The following is a 24,926-nucleotide window of genomic DNA, read 5'->3' on the forward strand; positions in this document are numbered from 1 at the left end:
TGAGATCTTTACTTTATTACAATCAATACCTTATTTGTATTTATTTAGAACAATTTACTATTTCTACCTACTTTTAACACATTGATAACGGACAAGAAGTTTCTCAGCGACTGTGAACAATACAAATGTAAACTCTTGTCAGACCATATCTACACTACCTCAGGCCAGATACACTAACACTGTCCAGATGGCTATCATTAAAAAAGCATGGGAAGAAAAAAATACAAAAAACAAAAAGCAAAAAACCTGTAGACTGTAGAGTCTAAACCTTCCTAGACTCTGGGTGTTGTGACTATGAGGACAGCAGCCCAAGGTCAAAATCAGGTTCAAAGTATAACTAAGCCCATGTATCAATCATTTCTTCAAATCTTCCCATCATTTTATTTTGTAAGCATGGGTATTTTGGCTGCATATATGTTTATGCATTGTGTGTGTGTGTGTGTGTGTGTGTGGTGTCTGCAGAGGCTAGAAGAAAGGCAATCACTACATCAGAGAAAGAAAATGGCCTTTACAAGTAAAGTGTAATAACCCAAGCTACTTAAGTTTGCTAAACTATGAGGAAATTCCCTAACCTCTTACTATAGTGTTGAGGATAAATCCAGGGCCTAATACAAGAGGATAAGCACTCCACCACTAAGTTACAACACAGCCTCTATTTTCCAAGTTTCACTTTTAGTCTCATCTTCTAAAGAGATATAAATGCACAAATGCATTTGGTTTAAGTTCTAATTCAATTTGAAATGAGGGATACCAAGGGATCCATAAGAGATGATAACAATACTCATCACCTTTCCCCAGAATTTAGCACAGCGTTCCTTCCAACATGAGAGGATAATCTAATCCACCTTTCTTTTACTTGTGTTTTAAGTACTTTTAAAGATAACACTTGCAGCTAATTTGTAGGTATAACCATTTCTATTACAGATAAATACTAAATAACTGACTTGTAACTTGGCTTACTATTTGCAACCTTAACATATAATATGCAGTAGGTGTAAATTCACAGTAGAAAAAAGAAACAAACAACTGCCCTCGATAAGGGGCAAATGGTACATGACAAGCTTTCATTAATACTAGATAATGTTAACCATACAGCTCAATGATAACTAAAGTACTTTTAATTCAAACACTATACAGAGAGAACAAGAGTCTGTTCAGTTTTTTAAATAAGCAGAAATATTAAATAAGATTAAATAATAGAAATAAGCAGGATTACCTACTATATGAGTATGGATCCCTAGATTTTCTGAGAAAATTAAAAAGTGAAAGCCCACTGAAAACTATAAATAGAAACAAATATAGCCAAAGTCCTCTAAAGCAGAACTGGGCAGGCCCAGACTTAAGGGGCAGCCTTAGAAATAGAAGAAATGGTCTTCTCAGCTCATTTAGCATCGTTAGTATGCAGTTAAAGAACTGCTGTCCTACTGAAGAAGTCTGTACAGTATTGGAAATTGGTAAGGCCTTAAAAAGAAGATTCTCTCTCTGTGACGTATGTTGCCATGAGTGCATTATGTTTTCAATACTTTCTATCTTCACAGCTACCCTAGGAGGTGAGAACATTAGGATTTTATATATGTGGAAACTCTACAGTGACTTTTCCAGTTCCTGAGAACCTAAGTATGACCTTGATAGGCAAGGGGAGTGTTCTTATGTCATTCTGAAAGTCTTTAATTTTTTAACCCATCAATCAGTTGAGATGTTTGTCCTATGTTTATATGTTTTCCTATCACTCCAGGATGATGTTTCTGTAGTTCAATTTTAGCAAACACTGCTAGTATACAGTACACAATTGAGGATAGTTTAAAGGCTAGTAAATTCATTTAGAAAAAAGTTCATAACAATCTTCCTAAAGCATATTTCTTCCACTTTGAAAAAAACTAAATGAACATATCTGGGATTTAATTTCAGTGAATAAAACACTGATCACTATATAAATGATCAAGTAAGACAACCTAATAACCACAAGGAGGAAAAGAAATCTTTAAAAATCAGTACCCAATAAACAGCATACCTGGAGAAAACAGAGCATATTTAAAATTGTTAATCATATTTAAGTGTATTGGTTTCCAAAAACATTTTAGCATAGCACACAGGGCTCTGGTGCTGGGGACCAAAGTCATGGATTTTGGGTATGCTAGGCAAACACTCAAACACTGAATTATTAAATCCTGAACCAAATGTCTATTATTTTTATAAAAAAAACAACATGGGAGTAATAATACTGCCTATTTTCTGACTGTTAGTCGCATTGATAATATAGGTATGTGGTTAGCTGTAAGCAATAGTTATTGAGCAATCAAAAACAATTTGTCTAGACAATTACAATGAGCTTAAAGCTAAGATCTTTTGTGAGAGAAGGGTAAAGAGGGGAAGAGTGAACTCTAAATAATTATGCAAACACATTGTAAATTCAAATGAAAATGACTTTTGTTCTACTTCTGGAACCTACAAATATATGTTTCAGAATTCTCCATGTCCCAAGGATAGTTTGTTTCCAAAAATCCTTGTTGTCACTGATAAGTGGGTTTAGAATGCTGTAATGTGCTTTTCAGAAACTACTCTGCTGACAAAGTGAAATAAAGGTAGTGAAGCCTTAATCAGAATGAGCTGTCATGTTTTTATAGGAACAAACTTTCTCTAACATTCTTGAATGACAAAGTAAGATGAATGTAAGTTCTAGTCCTAGTAGTAAATAAACTTTCCAGTTATAGTTTAAGGGATTCTGGATTACCTGTCCAGGGAAACATTTTCTAAAAGTCACAATGTCAAAACTACAATTCTAACATGAGAGGGAAAAAAAAGTAGTAGCAGATAACACTTTATTAAGGAAATATACATGGGGGGGGGGGGAAGGAAAAAGGGAAGGCATTCAAAGGATGGCTAGAGTAACAAAAGAGCGGAGGGTAATTTCAAAACCACAAGAGAGTAAAGTGTTAGAAGAAACAGAACTGACACTAGAAGAGTCTGGCTTCTAGCTTAAGTTTACGGAGCTATTGTGTTTGTTTTGTTTACACTAAGACTGTTAATACAAGCAGAACTACAAGAGTCAAAGGACATGCTGAAAAGTTAAGAAAGTAAGCAGAATGTTTCCTAAACTGAATAAGGAGGTCACTCAATTATGTGAAAAACAAAACTCTGCTTGCTGTTTCCAAATAGCAATATATGTATATATAATCTATCAATGCATATGTTTCTTTCATATATATATATGAAAGAAAAGGTAAATATGATAAAAGATAAAAATGGTGGAAAGGTATTTGTTTTATAAAATATTACATAGATTGCCAACAATGTTAAGTTCTACAGGTAAAGGGAGACAAAATTGTCATCCACATCAGAAATAGTGCTTTTTGAAAAGTTTTGTTATATAAATACAAAGGGTGGATTTTTATTGCCCTATTTTTAAAAAGATTAATTTATTTCTAATAACATTTATCTGTAAAATACCACCAGAAGCATTTAAAGTTTCATTTCTTCAATTATTCTGTGCATGACAAAGGTGCTGTCTTAATTGAATTCACGCCATTGTTCATTAGACTGCATTAATATTCTAGCAGTTACCGTGAAGTTCCAGAACCAAGGCCCCACGGTTCCTGAGAGAAGCTGGAATAATATAATTAGGATCTGGGACTCTGTAACATCCAATCTATGTATAAGGAAACAAACATTTCAAAATAACTTTACTCAGATATTTTTCTAATGAGCCCTATTAAAACAGGTAGCAGAAACTAGACTTCAAAGGAAGCATTCCATTTACAAAGACATTCACACTAAATGACAATTTATATGTTCTTATAATATCCTGTGCACACACAAATATTCCTTATTCAAATCACATTAGTAGATTGAACTGTAACACACTAAAATGACTTGTAAGTAGGTGCTTGGAAACATTAGTACTAAGAATATAGTCAATTACTGACAAGGGGCAAATGTTACTTTATATGCAATTTCATTACATCAAAGGTCACTCGAGTAATAGAAACCATGCAGACCTTCTTGTAGATAGCTGTATTTCTAGCCCCTAACTTCTGATTTCTGAGTTGAAACAGAGATACCTAAAAAAATATATTTGATTTGACTTTAGTACATTATTTAATGAGATATAAAGGAATTTAAATAAAAGTTTGTGATATGTAAGTTATTCATCTTTCTCCAGAATAATTACTCCCAATTTTGGGGATCGAACCAAGGTCCTTCCTTGTGCATGTTAGAAAGCAGTTTACCATCGAGCTAGTAGTACATCTTCAGTCCCTTTGCCTGGGACTAAACTCTTTATTTTAGAGCTAGAGTCTACAGAGCTTATGGAAGCCTAGAAATTTCTATGGAACATAGGTGGCCTTGATCTACCTACCTTACTTACAGTATTATAATTATATGCCTGTAGCACTATGGAAAACACTTTAAAAAGAAGAAAAAAAATCAAGGTCCCTATCTCAGCTGATCTCAAAATCTGTATTTATCCAAGGAAGACATTTACTTTCTGTTCTCCCAACTCTTACCCTCTAGAGCACTAAGACTGTAACCATGTCCCATTAACCCTGTTTATGAGGTTGCAAATGGAACCCAGGCTAGAGTTAAAACCCAGATTTTTGTGCATGCTTAGGCAATCACTACACCAACTGAATTACATTCTATCCCACTGGCACCCAATTTTAAAAACATGTCTTTAACCTATATGATAGAAAGACAATCCTTCTTTCTTTTTAGTGGCTGCAGTGAACATTTTGACAAGTAACAATCTTGTGCTAATTTTCCTACCTCTTCTATCTCAAAACATTAGGGAGGTCCAAGTGGAAAAAAGAAGTGAGAAGATACTATATAACAATGATAAGGGGGAAATTAATATACATAATATAATGAAGACCATTTTCTCACCTATTCTGGATAAAGAATCAAATAGGCAAGCTGGATGTGGAAAGTATCTAGCACATACAGGCAGGACAACAAGGAGTTCAAGGCCACCCTTAGCTCCTCAGTTTGAGATTATGCTGTCTCAAAAAGCAAAGCAAATTAGCCATTTTGTTCTACTGCCTGATAATTTCTACTCTAGAATCTTCCTCTTCCTCCCCCCTTTTCCCAATTCTACACCAATATACTAATTCACAAGAAACAAGAGGGAGTTGCCATTCTAATATCCAATAAAATAAACTTTCAACAAAGAGACATCAAGCAAGATAAGGAAGGACACTTCATATTCATCAAAGGAAAAACCTCCAAGAGAAAGTCTCAATTCTGAACATCTATGCTCCAAATGCAAGGGAACCTACATTCATAAAAGAAACCTTACTGAAGCTCAAAACATACACTGAACCCCACACAATCACCATGGGAGACTTCCTCATTCTCACAAATAATTGAAACCAAAACTAAACAGAGGCATAGGGAAACTAATAGAGGTTATGAACCAAATGGATTTAATAGATATATACAAAACATTTCATCCTAAAACAAAAGAATATACCTTCTTCTCAGCACATCATGGTACCTTCTCCAACACTGCCAGTATAATTGGTCCATATCAAACAAGCCTCAACCTATACAAGAAGATTGAAATAATACCATGTATCCTATCAGATTACCATGGCCTAAGGGTAGACTTCAATAACAAAGGAAAACTCTAATACCCATGGAAATTAAACAACTCTCTACTCAATGATAACTTGGTCAGGGAAGAAATAAAAAAAGACTTCCTGGAACTCAATGAAAATGATGACACAGCATACCTAAACTTATGGGGTACAATGAAAACAATGATAAGGTGGAAATTAATAGCACTAAGTGCCCGTGTAAGTATAAAGAAATTAGAGAGATCCTATACTAGCAACTAAAGAGCAGACCTAAAAGCCCTAGAACAAAAGGAAGCAAACACACCCAAGAGGAGTAGACAGCAGGAAGTAACCAAACTCAGGGCTGAAATCAATCAACTAGAAACATGGAGGAGATTTAAAAACATCATCAGATCCTACTATAAAAGTCTATACTCACAAAACTGGAAAATTCTAAATGAAATGGATGACTTTCTAACAGATGCCACATACCAAAGTTAAATCAAGAGCAGGTAAACTATCTAATGCCCATATCCTTTAAGGAGATAGAACAAGTCATTAAAAATCTCCTCACTCTTCGGCCCCCGAGATTCTCTCTTCCATCTCTTGTAGTCTATTGGAAATGCTTGCTTCTGTGACTTAACCAAATTCTTAAGAAAATGGCTGCATGTAGAGAATATCATCCTGAGTGAGATAACCCAGTCACAAAAGAACAGACATAATATGCAGTCACTGATAGTGGGATGCTAACCCCAGAGGCTCGGACTGCCCCAGAAACAACTCACAGACTGTGTGAAGTCCAAGAAAACAAAACAAAACAAAAAAACCCGTCATGCTCAATCCTTACACACCAAGAAAACATTGACTAATTCTGGGTTACACCTTGTTTTACATGTACTTTTTGCTCATTGTAACTTAATACAGACCTTAATACAGAGTATCAAACCTTAAAAAAAAGAAAAAAAGAAAAGCCAAGCACTGACACAATTGTATTTGTATACATTTATGCAAAAAATGTTTAAATTTTTCTTTTATCTTTTTTAAAATAGTTTAAAAAAATTAAAAAAAAACCTCCTAACTGCTCCCGCCCCTCCCCCCCCCAAAAGGCCTATGGTCAGATGGCTTTAGTACAAAATTCTACCAAACCTTCAAAGAAGAACTAATACCAACACTCCTCAAACTATTCTATAAAATAGAAGCAGAAGGAACACTACCTAATTCATGCTATGAAGCCACTTATTTTGATACCTAAACCACATAAAGACCCAACAAAGAAAGAACTTCAGACCAATTTCCTTTATGAATATTGGTGCAAAAATACTCAATAAAATTCTCAAAAACTGAATCCAAGAAAACTAAAACCATTATACAAAAATCCATTAAGGTAATCCACCATATAAACAAACTCCAAAAAAAAAATTGTGTATATATGTGTGTGTGTGTGTGTGTATGTATGTATATGTATAATGTATCAAGTGATCATGATAGATGCTGAAAAAGCATTTCACAAAATACACAACCCCTCCTTGTTAAAAGTATTGGAGGGATGAGGAGTTCAAGGCCCACACCTAGACATCATAAAAGCACCATACAACCAATATCAAATTAAATGGAGAAATACTTGAAGAAACCCTACTAAAACCAGGGGCTAGAAAAGGATGCCCATTCCCCTAGTATCTATGCAATATACTACTGGAAGTTCTAGCTAGAGCAATAAAACAAGGAAAGAAGATCAAGTGGTTACAAATTGGCAAAAAAAAAAAGTCAAGGTATTTCCACATGATTTGATAGTATATATACATAATCAACAACAAAAATTCTACCAGATAACTTCTACAGTTGATAAACAACTTCATCAAAGTGGCTAGATATAAAATTAACCCTAACAAATCAGTACCCTTCCTTTATAGTTGTAAATTTAATAGGAATAAATGTTTTGAATATACTCTCAGAGTGTATAGGTGGTGAGACCTATAAGGATCTCTCTGAGATCACCTAACAAAAACCCCAATTAGGGCTGATGACACAGCTCAGGAAAGAGCACTTACCTAGAATGAGAAGACTGAGTTCAACCCCTAGCACCCAAACCAGCAACCAAACAAACACATAAACGAAAGACTCTGGAACATACAGATCAAAATGTACCTGCCTGTGTTGGTTAATGTTTTGTCAACTTGACACAAGGTAGTTTCATCTGAAAGGAGGGAACCTCAACTGACAAAATGTCAGACTGGCCAGTCTAGACAGGAGTATGCAGCATTTTCTTGATTAGTGATGGATGTAGTACAGCCCACAGGGTAAAGTTCTAGCTAGAACTGCCCCTAATAAGGTAGTCTCCTGAACTGTTTAAGAAAGCAGGCTGAACAAGCCACAAAGAGCAAGTAGTAAGAACACCCCCTGACTGTTTCTGCTTCAGTCACTCTCTCCAGGTTCCTGCCTGGTCTTGCCTTCATAATGGACTGAACCATACAATAAAATAAACCCTTTTCTCCCAAGAGTTGTTTTAGTAAATGGCCTTATTACAGCAATACAAAATAAAAGTATGGCCTGAGTTTAACTTATAACCCTACCTCATAATTTGAAAGTTAAAGGGATTAAGACTTAAGAGCAGAAATAAGAACTTTCACGTAATCTAAAACAGTCATTAAAAGATGACTGATTACAAATGAGCTTGATATCACAATAGTTCTCTCTTAAAAGCCAACACTAATAAATGGAAGAGGAATACAATATATCTTACAGCACACAATACTCCTTTGTTTCAGGATACAAAATGAATTCTATTCACTTTCAGCACATCTTTTGCATCTGGCACTACCCAACCCCAGGTCATTTGAAGGGACTTTGTATTTCTGTACTTCTGTGTCTACTCATAAAATATTTCTTCTTTCTCCAGACCAGCTTTTCTATTGAGTTCTCTGACTTTATATCTTTCCCCAATCCTTCCTATCAAGTCAGTAAAACCTAAAGAGCTGGAGCAGCACTGACTCAATCTACCAGGACTGTGAGGCAAGGGTCTGCTTAGATGTCACAATTACTAATATTTACTGTGGAAGAAGGTTGGATTTTAGCTACACAGCAAAGTATTAAAAGATGTAGCTCACAAACTTCAGAAATATGTATCCAAAGCATATTTGTTTCCTCAAAATTTTAAATACAAAGTATTTAGCCTTAGAAAAACTTAAAATCCTTTCTAAAAATTATGTATTGCACAGGAGCTGCAGAGCAGCCTAGGACTGGACCCTTCCTGCCTCCATCTGCACCCTGGAGCTGAGGCTGTCTGTCTCACAGCCCAATATACCCAAATCCTGCCCAGAAAGTGCTCTCACTACTAGGCCCACAGGTGAGACCCCACTCTGACTCTAATAACTGTCCAAAGAGGGACCCACTAAGAGCTCGCAGGGCACAGAAACTGCAGAGCAGCCTGAAACAGGCAGGATGTTTCAGGTTTCCATCTGCACCCAGAACTAAGGCTGTCCCATAGCCCTGCATACCCAAATCCTGATGGATAAAGCTGGCCTCCTTGGAGTGCTCTAACTCCTAACATCAAAGGCTCACAGGCCCATATGAGGAACAAGCTCCAGTCTGAGACAGAAAGACCAACTAACACCAGAGATAACTAGATGGCGAGAGACAAGCACAAGAACCTAAGCAACAGAAACCAAGGCTACGTGGCATCAGAACACAGTTCCCTTACCACAGTAAGCCCTGGATACCCCAACACACAGAAAAAGCAAGATTCTAACTTAAAATCATATCCGATGATGATGATAATGGACTTTAGGAAGGACATAAATAACTCCCTTAAAGAAATACATGACAACACAGGTAAACAGGTAGAAGCCCTTAAAGAAGAAATGCAAAAGTCCCTTAAAGATTTACAGGAAAACACAACAAAACACGTGAAGAAATTGAATAAAACTATCAAAGATCTAAATCTGGAAAGAGAAGCATAAAGAAATCACAAAGGGAAACAACCCTGGAGATAGAAAACCTATTAAAGAGATCAGGAGCTACAGATGCAAGCAACACCAACAGAATACAATAGATGGAAGAGAAAATGTCAGGGAAGAAGATACCATAGAAAACGTTCGCACAACAGTCAAAAAAAAAAAAAAAAAAAAAAAAAAAAAAAAAAAAAAAAAAAAAACAACAACAACAAAAACCAACCGCAAACTGCAAAAAAGTTCCTAACCTAAAACATTCCGGAAATTCAAGACACAATGAGAAAACCAAACCTAAGAATAATAGGTATAAAAGACAGTGAAGATTTCCAATTTAAAGGGCCAGTAAATATCTTCAATAAAATTATAGAAGAAAACGTCCCAAACTTAAAGAGTTACCTAGGATTATACAGGAAGCCTAGAGAACTACAAAAAAGACTGGACCAGAAAAAAAAAAAAAATTTCTCCGGTCACATAATAATCAAAATACCAAATGCAGAAAACAAAGAAAGAATATTAAAAGCAGTAAGGGAAAAGGTCAAGTAACATATAAAGGTAGACCTATCAAAATTACAGTAAGCTTCTGGATAGAAGCGATAAAAGAAGTCATACAGACCCTAATAGCCAGCCCAGGCTACCATATCCAGCAAAACTCTCAATTACCAAAGATGGAGAAACCAAAATATCCTATGACAGAAACAAACTTACACAACATCTTTCCACAAATCCAGCCCTACAAAGAACAATAGATGGAAGACTCCAATGCAAGGAGGGAAAGTATACCCCACAAAAGTAATCTTTCAAAGAAGCCAAAAGAAGCCAGCCACAAAAACATAATTCAATCTCTAACAACAAAAATAACAGGAAGCAGCAATCGCTTTTCCTTAATATCTCTTAACATCAATGGATTCAATTCCCCAATAAAAAGACATAGACTAACAGACTGGATATATAAACAGGACCCAGCATTTTGCTCAATACAGGAAACATACCACAGTGAAAAAGACAGACACTACCTCAGAGTAAAAGGCTGGATAAAAATTCCTAAGCAAATGGTCCCAAGAAACAAGATGGAGTAGCCATTCTAATATTGAATAAAATCAACTTTCAACCAAAAGTTATCAAAAAAGATAAGGACACTTCATACTCATCAGAGGAAAATTCTACCAGGATGAACTGTCAATTCTGAAGACCTATGCTCCCAATGCAAGGGCACCCACATTCATAAAAGAAATTTTACTAAAGCACAAAGCACACACTGCACCTCACACAATAACAGTGAGATACTTCACGTGTCTTTCTTCAATGTACAGATACACCCAAGAGTAGACACAGGAAATAATCAAACTCAGAGCTGAAATCAACCAAGTAAAGACAAAAAGAACCATACAAAGAATCAAGAAAACCAGGAACTGGTTCTTTGAGAAAAATCAACAAGATACATAAATCTTTAACCAGAGTAACCAAAGGGCACAGAGACAGTATCTAAATGAACAAAATCAAAAATGAAAAGGGAAACATACCAACAGAAACTAAGAAAATTAAAAAACTAATAGGATTCTACTACAAAAGTCTGTATTCAACAAAACTGGAAAATCTAAATGAAGAGGACAATTTTATAGACAGATACTAGGTACAAAAGTTAAATCAGGATCAGATAAATCATCTATACTATGCCATAACCATTAAAGAAATAGATGCAGTCATTAAAAGTCTCCCTCTCCCCCCCCAAAAAAGCCCAGGACCAGATGGGTTTAGTGCAGAATTCTATCAGACCTTCAAAGAAAACTTAATACCAATACTCTTCAAAGTATTCCACAAAACAGAAACAGAAGGAACACTACACAATTCATACTATGAAGTCACAATTATGCTCATACCTAAACCACACAAAGATCCAACAAAGAAAGTGAACTTCAGACCAATTTCCCTTAGGAATATCGATGCAAAATTACTCAATAAAATTCTAGCAAATGGAATACAAGAACACATCAAAATGGTCATCCATCATGATCAAGTAGGTTTCATTCACAGGATGCAGGGAAAGTTCAATATAAGGAAATCCATCAATGTAATCCACTACATAAACTAACTCAAAGAAAAAGGAAACGCATGATCATTTCATTAAATGATGGGAAAGAATTTGAAAAAAATTCAATACCCCTTCATGATAAAAGTCTTGGAAAGATCAGGAATTCAGTTCCCATACCTAAACACAGCAAAAGCAATATACAGCAAACTAGTAGCCAACATCAAACTAAACGGAGAGAAATTTGAAATAATCCTATTAAAATTAAGGACTAGACACAAGAAAGAATGGCCCCCATGTCCCTCTTTCTTCAATATAGATAACTGCACTGTACGTCCTAGCCAGAGCAATTAGACAACAAAAGGAGATCAAAGGGATACAAATTGGAAAGAAAGAAGTCAAAATATTACTATTTGCAGATGATATGATAGTATACTTAAGTGACCTCAAAAATTTCACCAGAGAACTCCTAAACCTGATAAACAACTTCAGCAAAGTGGCTGGAGATAAAACTAACTCCAACAACTTAGTAGCCTTCCATTACTCTAAGGATAAACAGGCTGAGAAAGAAATTAGGGAAATGACACCCTTCACAACAGTCATAAATAATACAAAATACTTTGGTGTAACTCTAACCAAGCAAATGAAAGATCTGTATGACAAGTATATCACGTCTCTGAAGAATGAAATTAAAGAAGATCTCAGAAAATAGACAGATCTACCATGCTCATGGTTTGGCAAGATTAATATAGTTACAGTGGCCATCTTACTGAAAGTAATATATTCCTGACCTCAAGCTGTATTATAGAGCAATGGTGATAAAACAAAAGAAACAAACCTGTATGGTACTGGGACACAGACAGGTAGATCAATGGAATAGGATTGAAGACTCAGAAATGAACCCACATATCTATGGCCACTTGAACTTTGACAAAGGAGCTAAAAACATACAGTAAACAAAAGTCAGCATTTTCAAACAAATGGTGCTGGTTCAACTGATGGTCAGCATGTAGAAGAATGCAAGTCAATCCATTTTTATGTCCTTGTACAAAGCTCAAATCAAAGTGGATCAAGGACCTCCACATGAAACCAGATATAGTGAAACTAATAGAAGAATTTCCTGAACAGAACATCAACGGTTTGCTCTAAGATCAAGAATCGACAAATGGGATCTCATAACACTGCAAAGTTTCTATAAGACAAAGTTTCTGTCTGTCAATAGGACAAAAAATGGCAACCAACCAATATGGAAAAGATGTTTACCAATCCTATACCTGATAGAGGGCTATAGCCCTACCCAAAATATACAAATATCAGATATTTGTATATTTATATATACAAAGAACTCAAGAAGGCAAGACACCAGAGAACCAAATAGCCCTATTTAAAAAATGCAGTACAGAGTTAAAGAATTCTGAACTGAGGAATAGTGAATGGCTAAGAAGCACCTAAAGAAATGTTCAAACATCCTTAGTCATCAGGAAAATGCAAATCAAAATGACTCTGAGATTCCAACTTACATCAGTCAGAATGACTAAGATCAAAAACTCAGGTGTCAGGAGATGCTGACAAGGATGTGGAGAAAGAAAAACACTCCTCCATTGTTGGTGGGACTGCAGGCTGAAACAACCACTCTGGAAATCAGTCTTGCAGTTCCATTGAAAACTGGACATAGTATTAAATGAGGACCCATCTATACCATTCCTGGGCATATACCCAAAAGAAACTTCAACATCTAACAAGGACACATGCTCTACCATGTTCATAGCAGCCTTATTTATAATAGCCAGAAGCTGGAAAGACCCCAGATATCCTTCAATAGAGGAATGGATACAGAAAATGTGGTACATTTACACAATGGAGTACTATACAGCTATCAAAAACAATGGCTTCATGAAATTCTTAAACAAATGGATGGAACTAAAAAATATCATCCTGAGTGAGGTAACCCAGTCACAAAAGAACACACATGGTATGCACTCACCTCTAAGTGAATACTAGTCCAAAAGCTTAAAATACCCAAGATATAATTCACAGACCACACGAAGCTCAAGAAGAAGGAAGACCAAAGTGTGGATGCTTTAGTCCTTCTTAGAAGAGAGAACAAAATGCTCACAGGATACAAAGCATGGAGCAGAGACTGAAGAAAAGACCATCCAGAGACTCCACTACCTGGGGATCCATCTTATATACAGACACGAAACCCACACAGTAAACCCAGACACTTAGAGGTGGATGCCAAGAAGTGCTTGCTGGCAGGAGCCTGATATAGCTGTCTCCGGACAGGCTCTGCCAGAGCCTGACTAACACAGAGATGGATGCTTGCAGCCAACCATTGGACTGAGCAAGGAGTCCCAATGGAGGAGTTATTTAGAGAAAGAACTGAAGGAGCTGAAGGTGTTTGCAATTCCGTAAGAAAAACAACAGTATCAACTAACTAGACCCCACAGAGCTCCCAGGGACTAAACCACCAACCAAAGAGTACACATTCAGAGCCATGGCTCCAGCTGCGTATGTAGCAGAGGATGGCCTTGTTGAGCATCAATAGAATAAAAGGGCCTGGGTCCTGTGAAGGCTTGATGCTCCTGTGTAGAAGAATGCCAGACTGGGGAGGCAGGAGTGTGTGGGCGGGTCAGGGTGCACACTCATAGAAACGGGTAGAGGGGACAGAATATGGGGTACTGGAGGGGAAACAAGGAAAGGGGGTAACATGTAAAATGCAAATAAAGAAAATATCCATTTTACAAAATAGCTTTCATTGTGGGGGTTAGAGAAATGGTCACCTAGCACCCACAGGTGTCTCACAACTATCTATAACTACAGTTTCAAGGGACTTGATATCTCTGTTTCTGAAGACACTGAATGCATGTGATTCACAGATATATATGCAGGCAAAACATCCATAAAAAAATCAAATAAAAATAAATTCAACAAGACAAAACAAAGAAAACATAGATGGTGAATGCTACCCTTAATCACATTCTAAGACTAGCTTACATTAATTATTATGAAAAGTATTGACGAGCAGGTATAAACTCTTCATTCAGGTCAAAAATGCTTATAAGTTATTTGTACATTCTTAAATATTTTGTTGGTAGAAAAAATATTGTTACTATTAAATTACTATTATTCTTTTATAGAACTGTTCATAAAATAGTATAAAATACTGAAACATAATTAAACTACAGTCTTTATAAAAAGACTTTTCTTGTTTTCAAAAACTCTCCTATTTCTAAGAACAAAAACCAAAAGCCTTTTTTTAATCACATGATGGTTTGTTTCCCAGAAAAGGGATTCAGGTTTGATGAAGTTGCAGTTTCAGCTGAGTGCTAGGAACTGACGTCAGGTACTGTGTAAGAACAGGCACACTCTTAACCACTGAGCCATCGCTCCAGTTCAAAAACTCTTTCTTGAAAATAATTTTTATATGTCAAAATAAGATATGGAATTAAGGTAAAAAGACAATCTGATAAAAAAGTAAATTTGGAAAGAACTGTGAAGATAAGTGAGGCCTACTGCTTTTCATTATCCTTTCAAAATGTTTACAGGATGACTCCAGTACTTCATTCCCACAGGAGTACAGAAAGACATAGGACAAAGAAAAAATAGTTTTAAATAGTTTACTTCAAAAACTTAAGTTAGTTTACTGATTTGATCAATTCTTAATACTTATTATCTATAAGATATATTTTCCATATTTAAAAGCAACAACAAAATCACCATTAAGCATTACTTACATTCCAAATCTCAATGTTCCAGAAACGTATGTTTGCCAGTGTGCACAATAGAACATGAATGTCCCAGCAAAACAACAAAAAAACATCCAGTCAGGATTTGTTCCAAGTTGCACTGCAATACAAGTTCCAAGAACCACAAAAACTGCAGAAGAAAAACAACAGTGTAAACTGGATGGCAGCAATAGAACTGAAAATCACCTTAGATGAGACAAAGATAATCTCCGTTCAGTTATGTGATATTTACGTATGTTTACACCCTAACTTTAATGTCATATTTCATTTCATTTTTTAATGATTTTAGATCACTAAGCTGAAGCAAAGTTCTTCAAAGCAAATACTTCACCATGTTTTTGAGAACTCTTCTTAGTGATAGTAGTACTTAGCAGTAAAAGCTTTCAGGGTACTGCAGGAGCTACCAAGCACATACCTTTCTCAGCACTCAGAAAGCTGAGGCAGGAAGAGTTCAAAGCCAGCTTTAGTTACACTGGGAGGTCATGTCTCAAAATAAATAAATGAATAAATAAATAAAATACAAACAGGGACTTGTGATATGGCTCAGTGGTAATTAAGTTTCCCAAAAAAGCAGTGAACAAGCACTAACCAGAACCATAAGTCTCAAAAAAAAAAACAAAAAAAAAACAAAAACTCACTAAAATTTAATATAAAAATAATCTGCTTGAGAACTAACTAAATTTATCACAACACTGATGATCATACTGTTTCTATCAGTTAAGAATTCTCAGCATAAAAAGCAACAATACCTGTTGATAGAGAGTCACAGCCATGATCAAAAAGTTCTCCCAAAGGAGAGCTACTGTTAGTTCTTCTGGCCTGCTTCCCATCTATGGCATCCAGAGACTGGTAAATGAAAAGGCCACAAGCACAGGCAATATAAGCCCACAGAGGTGCCTGTGAAATAAACAAGCCGATCATTGCATTATCAGTTTGGATTAAATGCCTTTTGCATCAGATCAGTCTTCATTTCAATCACGTTTACTTGGTGTGTATGCATGTGTGCATGCTAGTGTGGGCATGCACAGAACATGTGGAGGTTAGAGGTTCTCTTCTTTCACCACGTGAGTTCAGGAATTAACTCAGGTCTTCAGGCTAAGAGTTAACTGCTTTTACTCATGGAGGCCATCTTGCCAGCCCAATTTTCTCCTCATTCTCTAGAAGTATTCCTGGTTGAAAGCTGGGGAAGAGATGACTGAAACACTAAATGGTGAAGAACTTACTGACACCTGAGGTAACTGGAACTGTTAGCAGAATTAAATTCCCTGTTTTTAAGGATGCCCAGCAAGGTCTGCATTAAGTACAATAGATCCCCTGTATCTCTGGGTTCCCTAACCAGGGATTCAATTGGCCAAATTTCTAAAGTATAAAAATCTGCATCTGCACCAAATACAGACATTTTTCTTACTTTTTAAAATAATACCACACACAGCTACGTAGGAGTATGTTTATTGTACTCACCACTACAAGTAATCCAGAGATATTTTACAGAATATGGAAGGGTATATGTAGATTATATGCCTGTACGTAAGCATCTGCAGACTGATTTCTGTGTGGAAGTTGTAGAATTTTTTTTTTTTTTTACAATTTACAAATATCAAAGGATGAGTGTACTTTGTAGGAACTTTTCAGGACTCTTATGAAGGACTACACTGTCTCCTCTAAATTCTTCCTGGCATTTAATTAGCAAACTAGTCCTGCATAGTATGACAACTTACAATTCTAGCATTTGGGAGGTGAAAGCAGGATCAAGCATTCAAGGCCAACTTTCAGTCCTTTCTCTAAGTCCTCCATTGGGACTCCTTGCTCAGTCCAATGGTTGGCTGAAAGCATCCGCCTCTGTGTTAGTCAGGCTCTGGCAGAGCCTGTCCAGAGACAGCTACATCAGGCCAACCTTGGCTACATAGTTGTCTCTGTCTTCATTTTTGTTGTTTTAAAATAGAGAACCACGTAGCCTAGTCTATCTCCAAACTCTCTATATAGCCAAATATGGCCTTCAAATCCTTCTGCCTCTGCCTTCCAAATTCTGGGAATACAGACATATAGTACCTACCTGACCAAAAACTTTCTTATTTTATGAGTAAAGGTCTGAAATAGTTCAGGCTCCTGCAATCAAAACTATCTGTAGCTGAGGCTACCCCAGAATCCCTGATTCTCCTGCCTCCACGTTCCCACCTCTACTTCCCCCCCAACACCTGGGATTACAGGAGTGTGTCACTATACTTAGAAATGCTGCCTAAACAATCAAAACCACAAAAGAACTAGTATAGTTCCCTTTCACTTTATTAGGTAAATACTAGGTTCATAGCATTAAACACATTTCTCACTTCTTCACTGCAGGACTTCTGGTGCCCAATATAGTAAATGCATACTAAGAATGTTTGAGAATAGCCAACAAAAAATATTTTCCCATTTTCATTATTAAGAAACTTATTATTAACATGCTATTACAAGGGTTCATAAAAAAACACCAGAACAAGATGCTCTGGTTTGCAGAGCCCTTGAACATTATTTTTCAAGTATTTATAGATACGTCATTAAAGAATACTGTCTTTAAAAAAAACACTAATATTGATTTAAATGTTGTATATTTTCCTGTCTAGACAATGAATAAAAGTTATTATCATAGGATTTTCTTAGTTATCCAGTTACATGATATTAATATTCAAGAGTTATAAAATATTCAGCATATGCTATACTAAAAAGAGATTTTTCTCTGCTAGAAATCTACATATAAGTTAGATTTAAACAATAATGATCTTCCCTTAAACATTTTCTTGGTGCTCCAGAATTAACATGGAGGCTATAAAAAGGCCCACACAATACATACCTCTCTGAAGACAGTTACAAATCCTGAAGTCACTACGCTGAACGTAACATGATGTGCGTGTAAGTAGACTGAAACGGCCAAGGAACCCTTCCTGACGAAGGAGACCCTCTTTAGGACTCACAACTATTCTTCCTTCTTTGTGAAGGACTCTAGAACCTATTGTCTAAACACAGTAGCCATTAGCTATGTGTAAATATTTTGGTTTAAATTAAGTAAAATCAGATTAAAAAATCAGTTTATATTTTTTTAAATGCTCAAATCAGGTAGCTAAATACTACCTTACTCATACAAGCAACAATTCCACCCACAAAAATGCTACTAAATTGCTTCGCTTTGGAGAGCTAAATAAAACACAGGACCTTCTTGGGACCTACTTAGGATTTTAATGAGCTAGTGTGTTCCTATGAAAACAAATGAGTTCAACTATTAGTGTGTACACAACGTAAGGAAAAAGCAAAATATCAATTATAAGCACAAAAAAATAGACACTAAGGTTTTCTTGGTTTTATCTTTTCCTTCCTTTATGTAAATCTGTAAAAACGCCTAATATTTAATTATTTTTTCCTTATTCCCATTATTTTACAACTCTAAGGGTTTTTTTGTTTGTTTGTTTGTTTTGTTTTGTTTTCAAAATAAACCTCCTACTCCAAGTGTGATCTCTGCTTAGGTAAAAGCCTGGCAAAGGAAGGAGCCCATGTACCAGTCAGGTACTATTAATTGACAGGAATGTAAGAAAGCCAGTTTGCCAAATCCTGTAGCAATGCAAGGACAGTAAGAAAAGGTGGGTGTGATGGTTCATCTTCATTGTTAATGGGACAGGATTTAGAATCACCCTAGAACCACATCACTAGGTATATTTATGAGGCTGTTTTCAAAAAGGTTAACTGAGGAGAGTAGACCAGATAATTGGTGGCCATTCTCAGCACTGGGATCCTAGACTGAGAAAGGAAACTAGAGAAAAGTGGCTGAGCAACAGCATTCATCTCTCTCTGCTTCCTGCCTGCAGATACATGACCAGCTTCCTCCTGTGCCTACCACCACTGCCTTTCCTGCTATTTTACATGTTTCGCTCAAACTGGCAACTCAATAAAACTCACGGGTAATGGGACAACTCAGTTTTAATGTTCATGTGTAGAAGACATGCAATATGGGCTGGAGAGATGACTGCCTTTCCAACACCCACATAGCAGCTCACAACTGTCTATAACGTCAGTTCCAAAGGATCTAGCACCCTCAGACATGCAGGCAAAAATACCAAAACACATTTGTGAAATGTTACTAAAGTTTAAGGCACACATTGAACTTCACACAATAATAGTGGGAGACTTCAACACCCAACTCTCACCAACGGACAGATCATAGAAACAGAAACTAAACAGAGACACATTGAAAGTATTTCATTATTTTTAATTATGTTTATGACTCTATGTGTGGGTATATGGGTATATGCATGTTAGTGCAAGTGTCTCTGGAGGCCAGAAGACAATGCTGGACCCTGGAGCTGGAATTACAGGTGGTTACAAGCCACCAGATTTGAGTTCTAAATGCCTAACTCTGCAAGAGTAATATCTCTTAACCACTAAATTACCTCTCTGGACCATACAATATAAAACTAAGTAACAACAATAAAAAAAAAAAAAAAGCCTAGTAGGCCTTGTAGCACATGCTTATAATCATAGTTATAGAAGATTCTGTCTCTACAAACAAAGAAGCCCAAAAGCAACAACAAAAGAATCAAACAAAATCTAAGCTACTAAGCAGATAAAATTTAAATATTTTAGTAACAAACATATAAATGAGGTCACTATTTCTATAGAGATTTTAACTTCCTTCTCATTTTTAACCCATCTACCACTTTTCTTTTCTTAACAAAAACAAACCCAGTTAAAGCCATTCAAATAATAAACTTCATTTCTATCAGTGTGATTGTTATCTAGATGCAGAGAGTTTGAAAGGAGGAAAAAAGAAAAATGATGTAATTATATAATAATGTAAAAGATATTGAAAAACAGAAAGTTTAAAAAATCTTTAGCATAAAAATGTTTAGAACCTTCACAACACATGTACACAGATCTTTGCCACCACTTCTGGCAAAATAGTTAAAAGAATCAGATACAATGAACTGAATCTCTTTTGAGGATAAATTTATAGAATTTTGATTATAAAATATAGAGAAACAAAATACTGAAGGGGGACTTATATGTCTGCTCTACATAATGTGTGTGTGTGTATGTACATATATATATATATATATATATATATATATATATATATATATATATATATATATATATATATATATCATAGAAGAAATCAGGAATGGGAGGAGTTATTGGGAAGAAGTCATACACTTACTCTCTTTGACCAAATAAAACAAATAATCAGCTTCTATCTACTGAGCACTCTATGCTAGACATCCTGAATACATTCATTCTTACAACACTACAAATAAAACTTAAATAAAGGGTTAGACTTAGGTATCTTACTGCCATCATGGAGATGAAAGACTTACCACAGAAGATAGCTGTGACTTAGTTTAATGTATCTTAGGCTAAGTCTAACAAGTGTTTCTACCATGCAGATTTGAAGGACATTATCCCTTCCATGCAGAGAGTACTGAAAGAGAGCTGAAGTTATTTTTCACCTTGATGCTTCCTCACAGCAACTTTTCAAACTTCCTTGTGATCAGACCATTTTCTACTCTGTACTCAAGTAAATCTAAATCACTTAAAAAAATTGCAAGAAAGTTTCACAGGGAACCAGGGTTACCTAGTGCATTCTGCAGTGTTCAATAAATTATTAATATTGAGTCATTCTTAAACCTCTTACTCCCCAATTCTCTTACTCCTTAATTCCATTACTCCCTAATTCTCTTTCTAGATATAGCTTAAGATTAGCTATATCAATTGCAATTTCAATTGCAACCAACCACTTGCTTTTTATTTATATTTATTTTATTCCCTTTTAAGGATACATAAACCTAGACCAAATCCTTTGGGGTCAGGAGTCCAGGCTTTGGACAACCACCTGAGAAACAGCTCAAAGGAAATGTGATGTCATTATACAACTGTATTTGATTTTGCTCTGTAAGTATCCTGATTGAAATATAGAAAACTATTTGAGAAAATAAGCCAGGCATGGTGGTGTGTGTTTGTAATCTCAGCACAAGACTGGAAGTTATAAAATATGAAGTCAACCTGACCTTTAGAACAAAATTATGTCTCCAAAAAGAAGGAACTAGAAATGTATCCACACAGTCTGTATTAACCACGTTTTCATAATAAAAGAGGAATTAAAATAAAAAAGCTATTGAGATGTGTGTGGAACAAATGGTCAGGACATATTTGTCTTAAACTTCCTATGAGCAACATCTGGTTCCAACTCAGAACCTTTCTGTATCCGCCTCCTCAGTGCTGTGTTATAGCATCTGACATCACACCTGGCTGAGAAAACACTTTTGAGAAGCCTTGCTTATAGTCAAGCCATCTCAAATACCCCTTCTTGTGTTTGTTAAGCAATAGTATTATATAAAGTAAGGAGGACTTATGCAATTCATTGAAGTCTTTATAGGATATTTAAAATAGCAAATATCTGTGAGAATATTTTGTCTTCATATAAAATGACCTAAGAATCCCAATTACAACGTTTCTGGACTATAGCAAACATTACTCTTACCTGCTCTGTAGCCGTAGGGCAGTAGAAGACTAACAAAATAGTTGTACAGATGTTTATTGATAGTCCAATGATGGTGATGAGATTTGGGGCAATCCATGAGGGTACTCTTCCAACTAGCCATTCCCAGTATCCTTGCATTAAGGGCTCGAGAAGGGACCGTCCAGCACTTTGATACCTGTGTTCTTCTAGTCGTTTTAATTGATGTCTTGACAGTGGTGGTGTTGGTAACTGAAACAATTTATTTAGTACACACCCTGTAGTACTCATATGCCCGAAGCCCACAGGGGACTCTGGGTGAGAATCTCCACATCGTTTTCTTGTTGACCGATGCCCACTCATGGATCTTGGTTTTCTTCTACTTAGAGACAATGATTTGTCTTGTTTGTTAGCCTCCTATGGCTATTTACCTGGGGATGGGGGGAGATATATTACCAGTTAATTAAAATTTAAAAGTCAGCCTAACAGAACTAACAGCAAACAGCTAGTGTAGGGACCTAATTTTAGTTCTAGCTCTTACTAAGAAATATATAAACTTCCTTTAAGTGAAGTTATGGAACCTTAATAGTCATACACTTCTACACTTACAGCTTATTAGATTCTTTGGCTCACATCCCGCCTTACCCTACTTCTACTTAACACTAAGAACAAATGTTGGAAACAGGCCAGTTACTTTATACACTGATGCACACACACATATACACACACGTGTGTAGAAAAATGAGGTGGTAGCTTACTTAGCAAATTAATATTAAATAAATAACCTAGTAAAATGATTTTACATGTATCTACACATATGCTTTCGTGTGTGTGTTTCTGAGGACTAGACCCAGGGTCTTGTACTTGTAAGCGAGTGCTCTACTATTAAGTTACAACACTCTCCTCTTAAACTATATTCTTTAAAAAACTACATTTTTAAATGATCATAGACAATATTTATTAAGCACCTATACCCTGCAAACTAAGAACCCTTTATAAATTAGTTTTACCCTCATAACAAACCTAGAAGTGTGAGAGTATATATGCTAATTACCCTAATTGTTACAGAAAAAGAAAATTAAGGCACAGAGACTAGTTAACATTTTCAAATCACATAATTGTTAAGTGACTGTCAGACAAACATAAGAATTTCCATTAAAGCTAAATCTAAAGATAAAACTTTAATTGGTGGAAAGGGATAATGGATTGTATTACAGGTGATACTGTACACAGAAAAAAAATTACTAGAACAGCACTATATACATATGTATCAGCAGGTGGTCTGATGAAGTCAAGTAGTAAGAGAACAGGGAAAGTGGATGAGTGACAGCCATAAGAACCTTTAAGTACTTATTCCCTGAAGTGCTGCACTTGAATTAGAAATGACCAGAGACAACATAATTATTATAATCAAACATATAAGGAAATAATTAAGAGTCTTTTCAATATTAGTAGGACAGTTCTATATTTATTGATCATAGTGGACAAAATAGAAAGAACCACTACAAATTAGCTCATGATCTCAATGGTTTTAAGTGACTAGGGCCTATATAAAGGACAAAAAACTAGTAATTTCTATTTAGTACTAGTAATTCCTATTTAGAAAGAAGAATCAACAGAAAGTTCTTAGAGATTGAATGAATGTTAAGAGATGGAACAGAAGAAAACAGCAGCTAGACCACTTATGTTTAAAGAAGTAGCTGGGAAGTTTCTAATTTGTCATCTTCTGGGGTGAAGGGTGAAAGGGGAATTGGGGATAGGGTCAGAAAGGAAAGGAATCCATGCAACCTTCCTTTTGGAAGTGCTAGGTATTAAACCCAGAGCCTCCTATTTGATACCCAACCCTTCCATTCCTCAGAATATACACTTAGCCTTAGAGGTTTTGTTTTACTTTGTTTTTTAAGTAGTATTTCATTATTCTGGTGCAACAGTGGTACAAACGTAGTAGTAGTAACCAACCACTCTCTTACTAAATTTAAGGTCCATTAACGTGATGCTTGTTTGACATTGCTAGGGTGGCCAAGAACCTAAGACTAGATAGGCCATGGGTGATAGGAAAAACAAAATACTATTTTTCTAAAAGTGCAGTGGTTTAGGTCTGTGGGTCTCAACCCGTTTGGGGTTGAATGACCCTTATACAGAGGTTACCACCGACTATCAAAAAACACATTTATATCATAATTCACAACAGTAACAAAATTAGTTAACAAAATTAATTAACAAAAACAGCAACAAGAACAATTTTATGGTTGGGGGTCACTTACAACATGACAAACTGTATTAAAGGGTTGCAGTCTCAGGAAGGTTGAAAATCACTGTGCTACAGGAATACATCATAAAATGATTCCTAATGACATTCTCCTATATTCACAGATCAATGCTCTGCTCAGCCATCACCAAAGAAGCTGCTTTTTGCAGTAGATGGGAACTAATACAGAAAGCCACACTGGGCAATATGCAGACGGTGAGATACCTGGAGCACTCAGTCCTAAACAGGATGGGCCCCATGAAAATAATGTCCTCCAGACACAACAGAACGGATGCATATATGAATCCACAGTGACTTGAAAGCACATACAGCCCTGCACAGATTCAAACCAGATAGGTTCCCGGCACTAAAAGGTAGGAATGAAAGCCATCCCTAACCAGGATGCAATCTGCAACGGATACCCACCTGCAAAGGAAAAAAAATAGTTTTCTCTGATGGATTTCACTGGGTATATTAACTACCCTCCAGGGCAGACCTAGAAATAAATTGGTCAAGACAAAATAAATAGCATTTTCATAGACTTTTTGTCTTATTAAGCTTTGTTTGAACGTTTTTGTCAAATTGGACTTTTACTTGCATATTTTGGTTTCTGATTTAGTAGTTTTATAGATTTAATTTATTTTTTGTTTGTATATGTGAGTTTCTTGAGTTTTTGTGTGTGTTTTTCTTTAAAAGAGATAAAGAGACGCCCTGGAGTTGGGTGAGCGGAGACAATCTGGGAGGAGTTGGGAGAGGGGAAAAGTTTATTGTAAGAAAAGTATATTGTATAATTTTTTTTTTTCAATTTAGAAAAAGATAGGATCTTGTTATGCTTATGTAGGTCAGTCAGCCTTGAATATCTGCACGAACACTTTGTCTCAGCCTACGGAGTAGTTGGGACCACAGGTGTATGCCATTATGCCCAG

The 24,926-nt window shown here is 35.9% G+C and overlaps 1 protein-coding gene across 3 annotated transcripts in view; it reads right to left on the bottom strand.

Annotated features, from left to right (window-relative positions):
- CEPT1 (choline/ethanolamine phosphotransferase 1) overlaps positions 1-24,926 on the bottom strand; it is a 41,749-nt gene that overhangs the window by 12,246 nt on the left and 4,577 nt on the right. The window contains exons 2-5 of one of the 3 annotated variants that reach the window (XM_080916397.1): positions 21,777-22,183; positions 16,021-16,168; positions 15,260-15,401; positions 3,562-3,646 (exon numbers count right to left, since the gene is read on the bottom strand). In XM_080916397.1, the coding sequence (XP_080772523.1) occupies positions 3,562-3,646; positions 15,260-15,401; positions 16,021-16,168; positions 21,777-22,115 (714 nt within the window). In that variant the 5' untranslated portion in view covers positions 22,116-22,183. Of the gene's footprint in view, positions 1-3,561; positions 3,647-15,259; positions 15,402-16,020; positions 16,169-21,776; positions 22,184-24,426; positions 24,497-24,926 lie in introns of all 3 variants that reach the window. The other 2 variants (XM_080916396.1, XM_080916395.1) reach the window with 2 other exon arrangements.

Source organism: Micromys minutus (assembly GCF_963924665.1).
Source record: "Micromys minutus genome assembly, chromosome: 4".
In the NCBI taxonomy this organism is placed as follows: domain Eukaryota; kingdom Metazoa; phylum Chordata; class Mammalia; order Rodentia; family Muridae; genus Micromys; species Micromys minutus.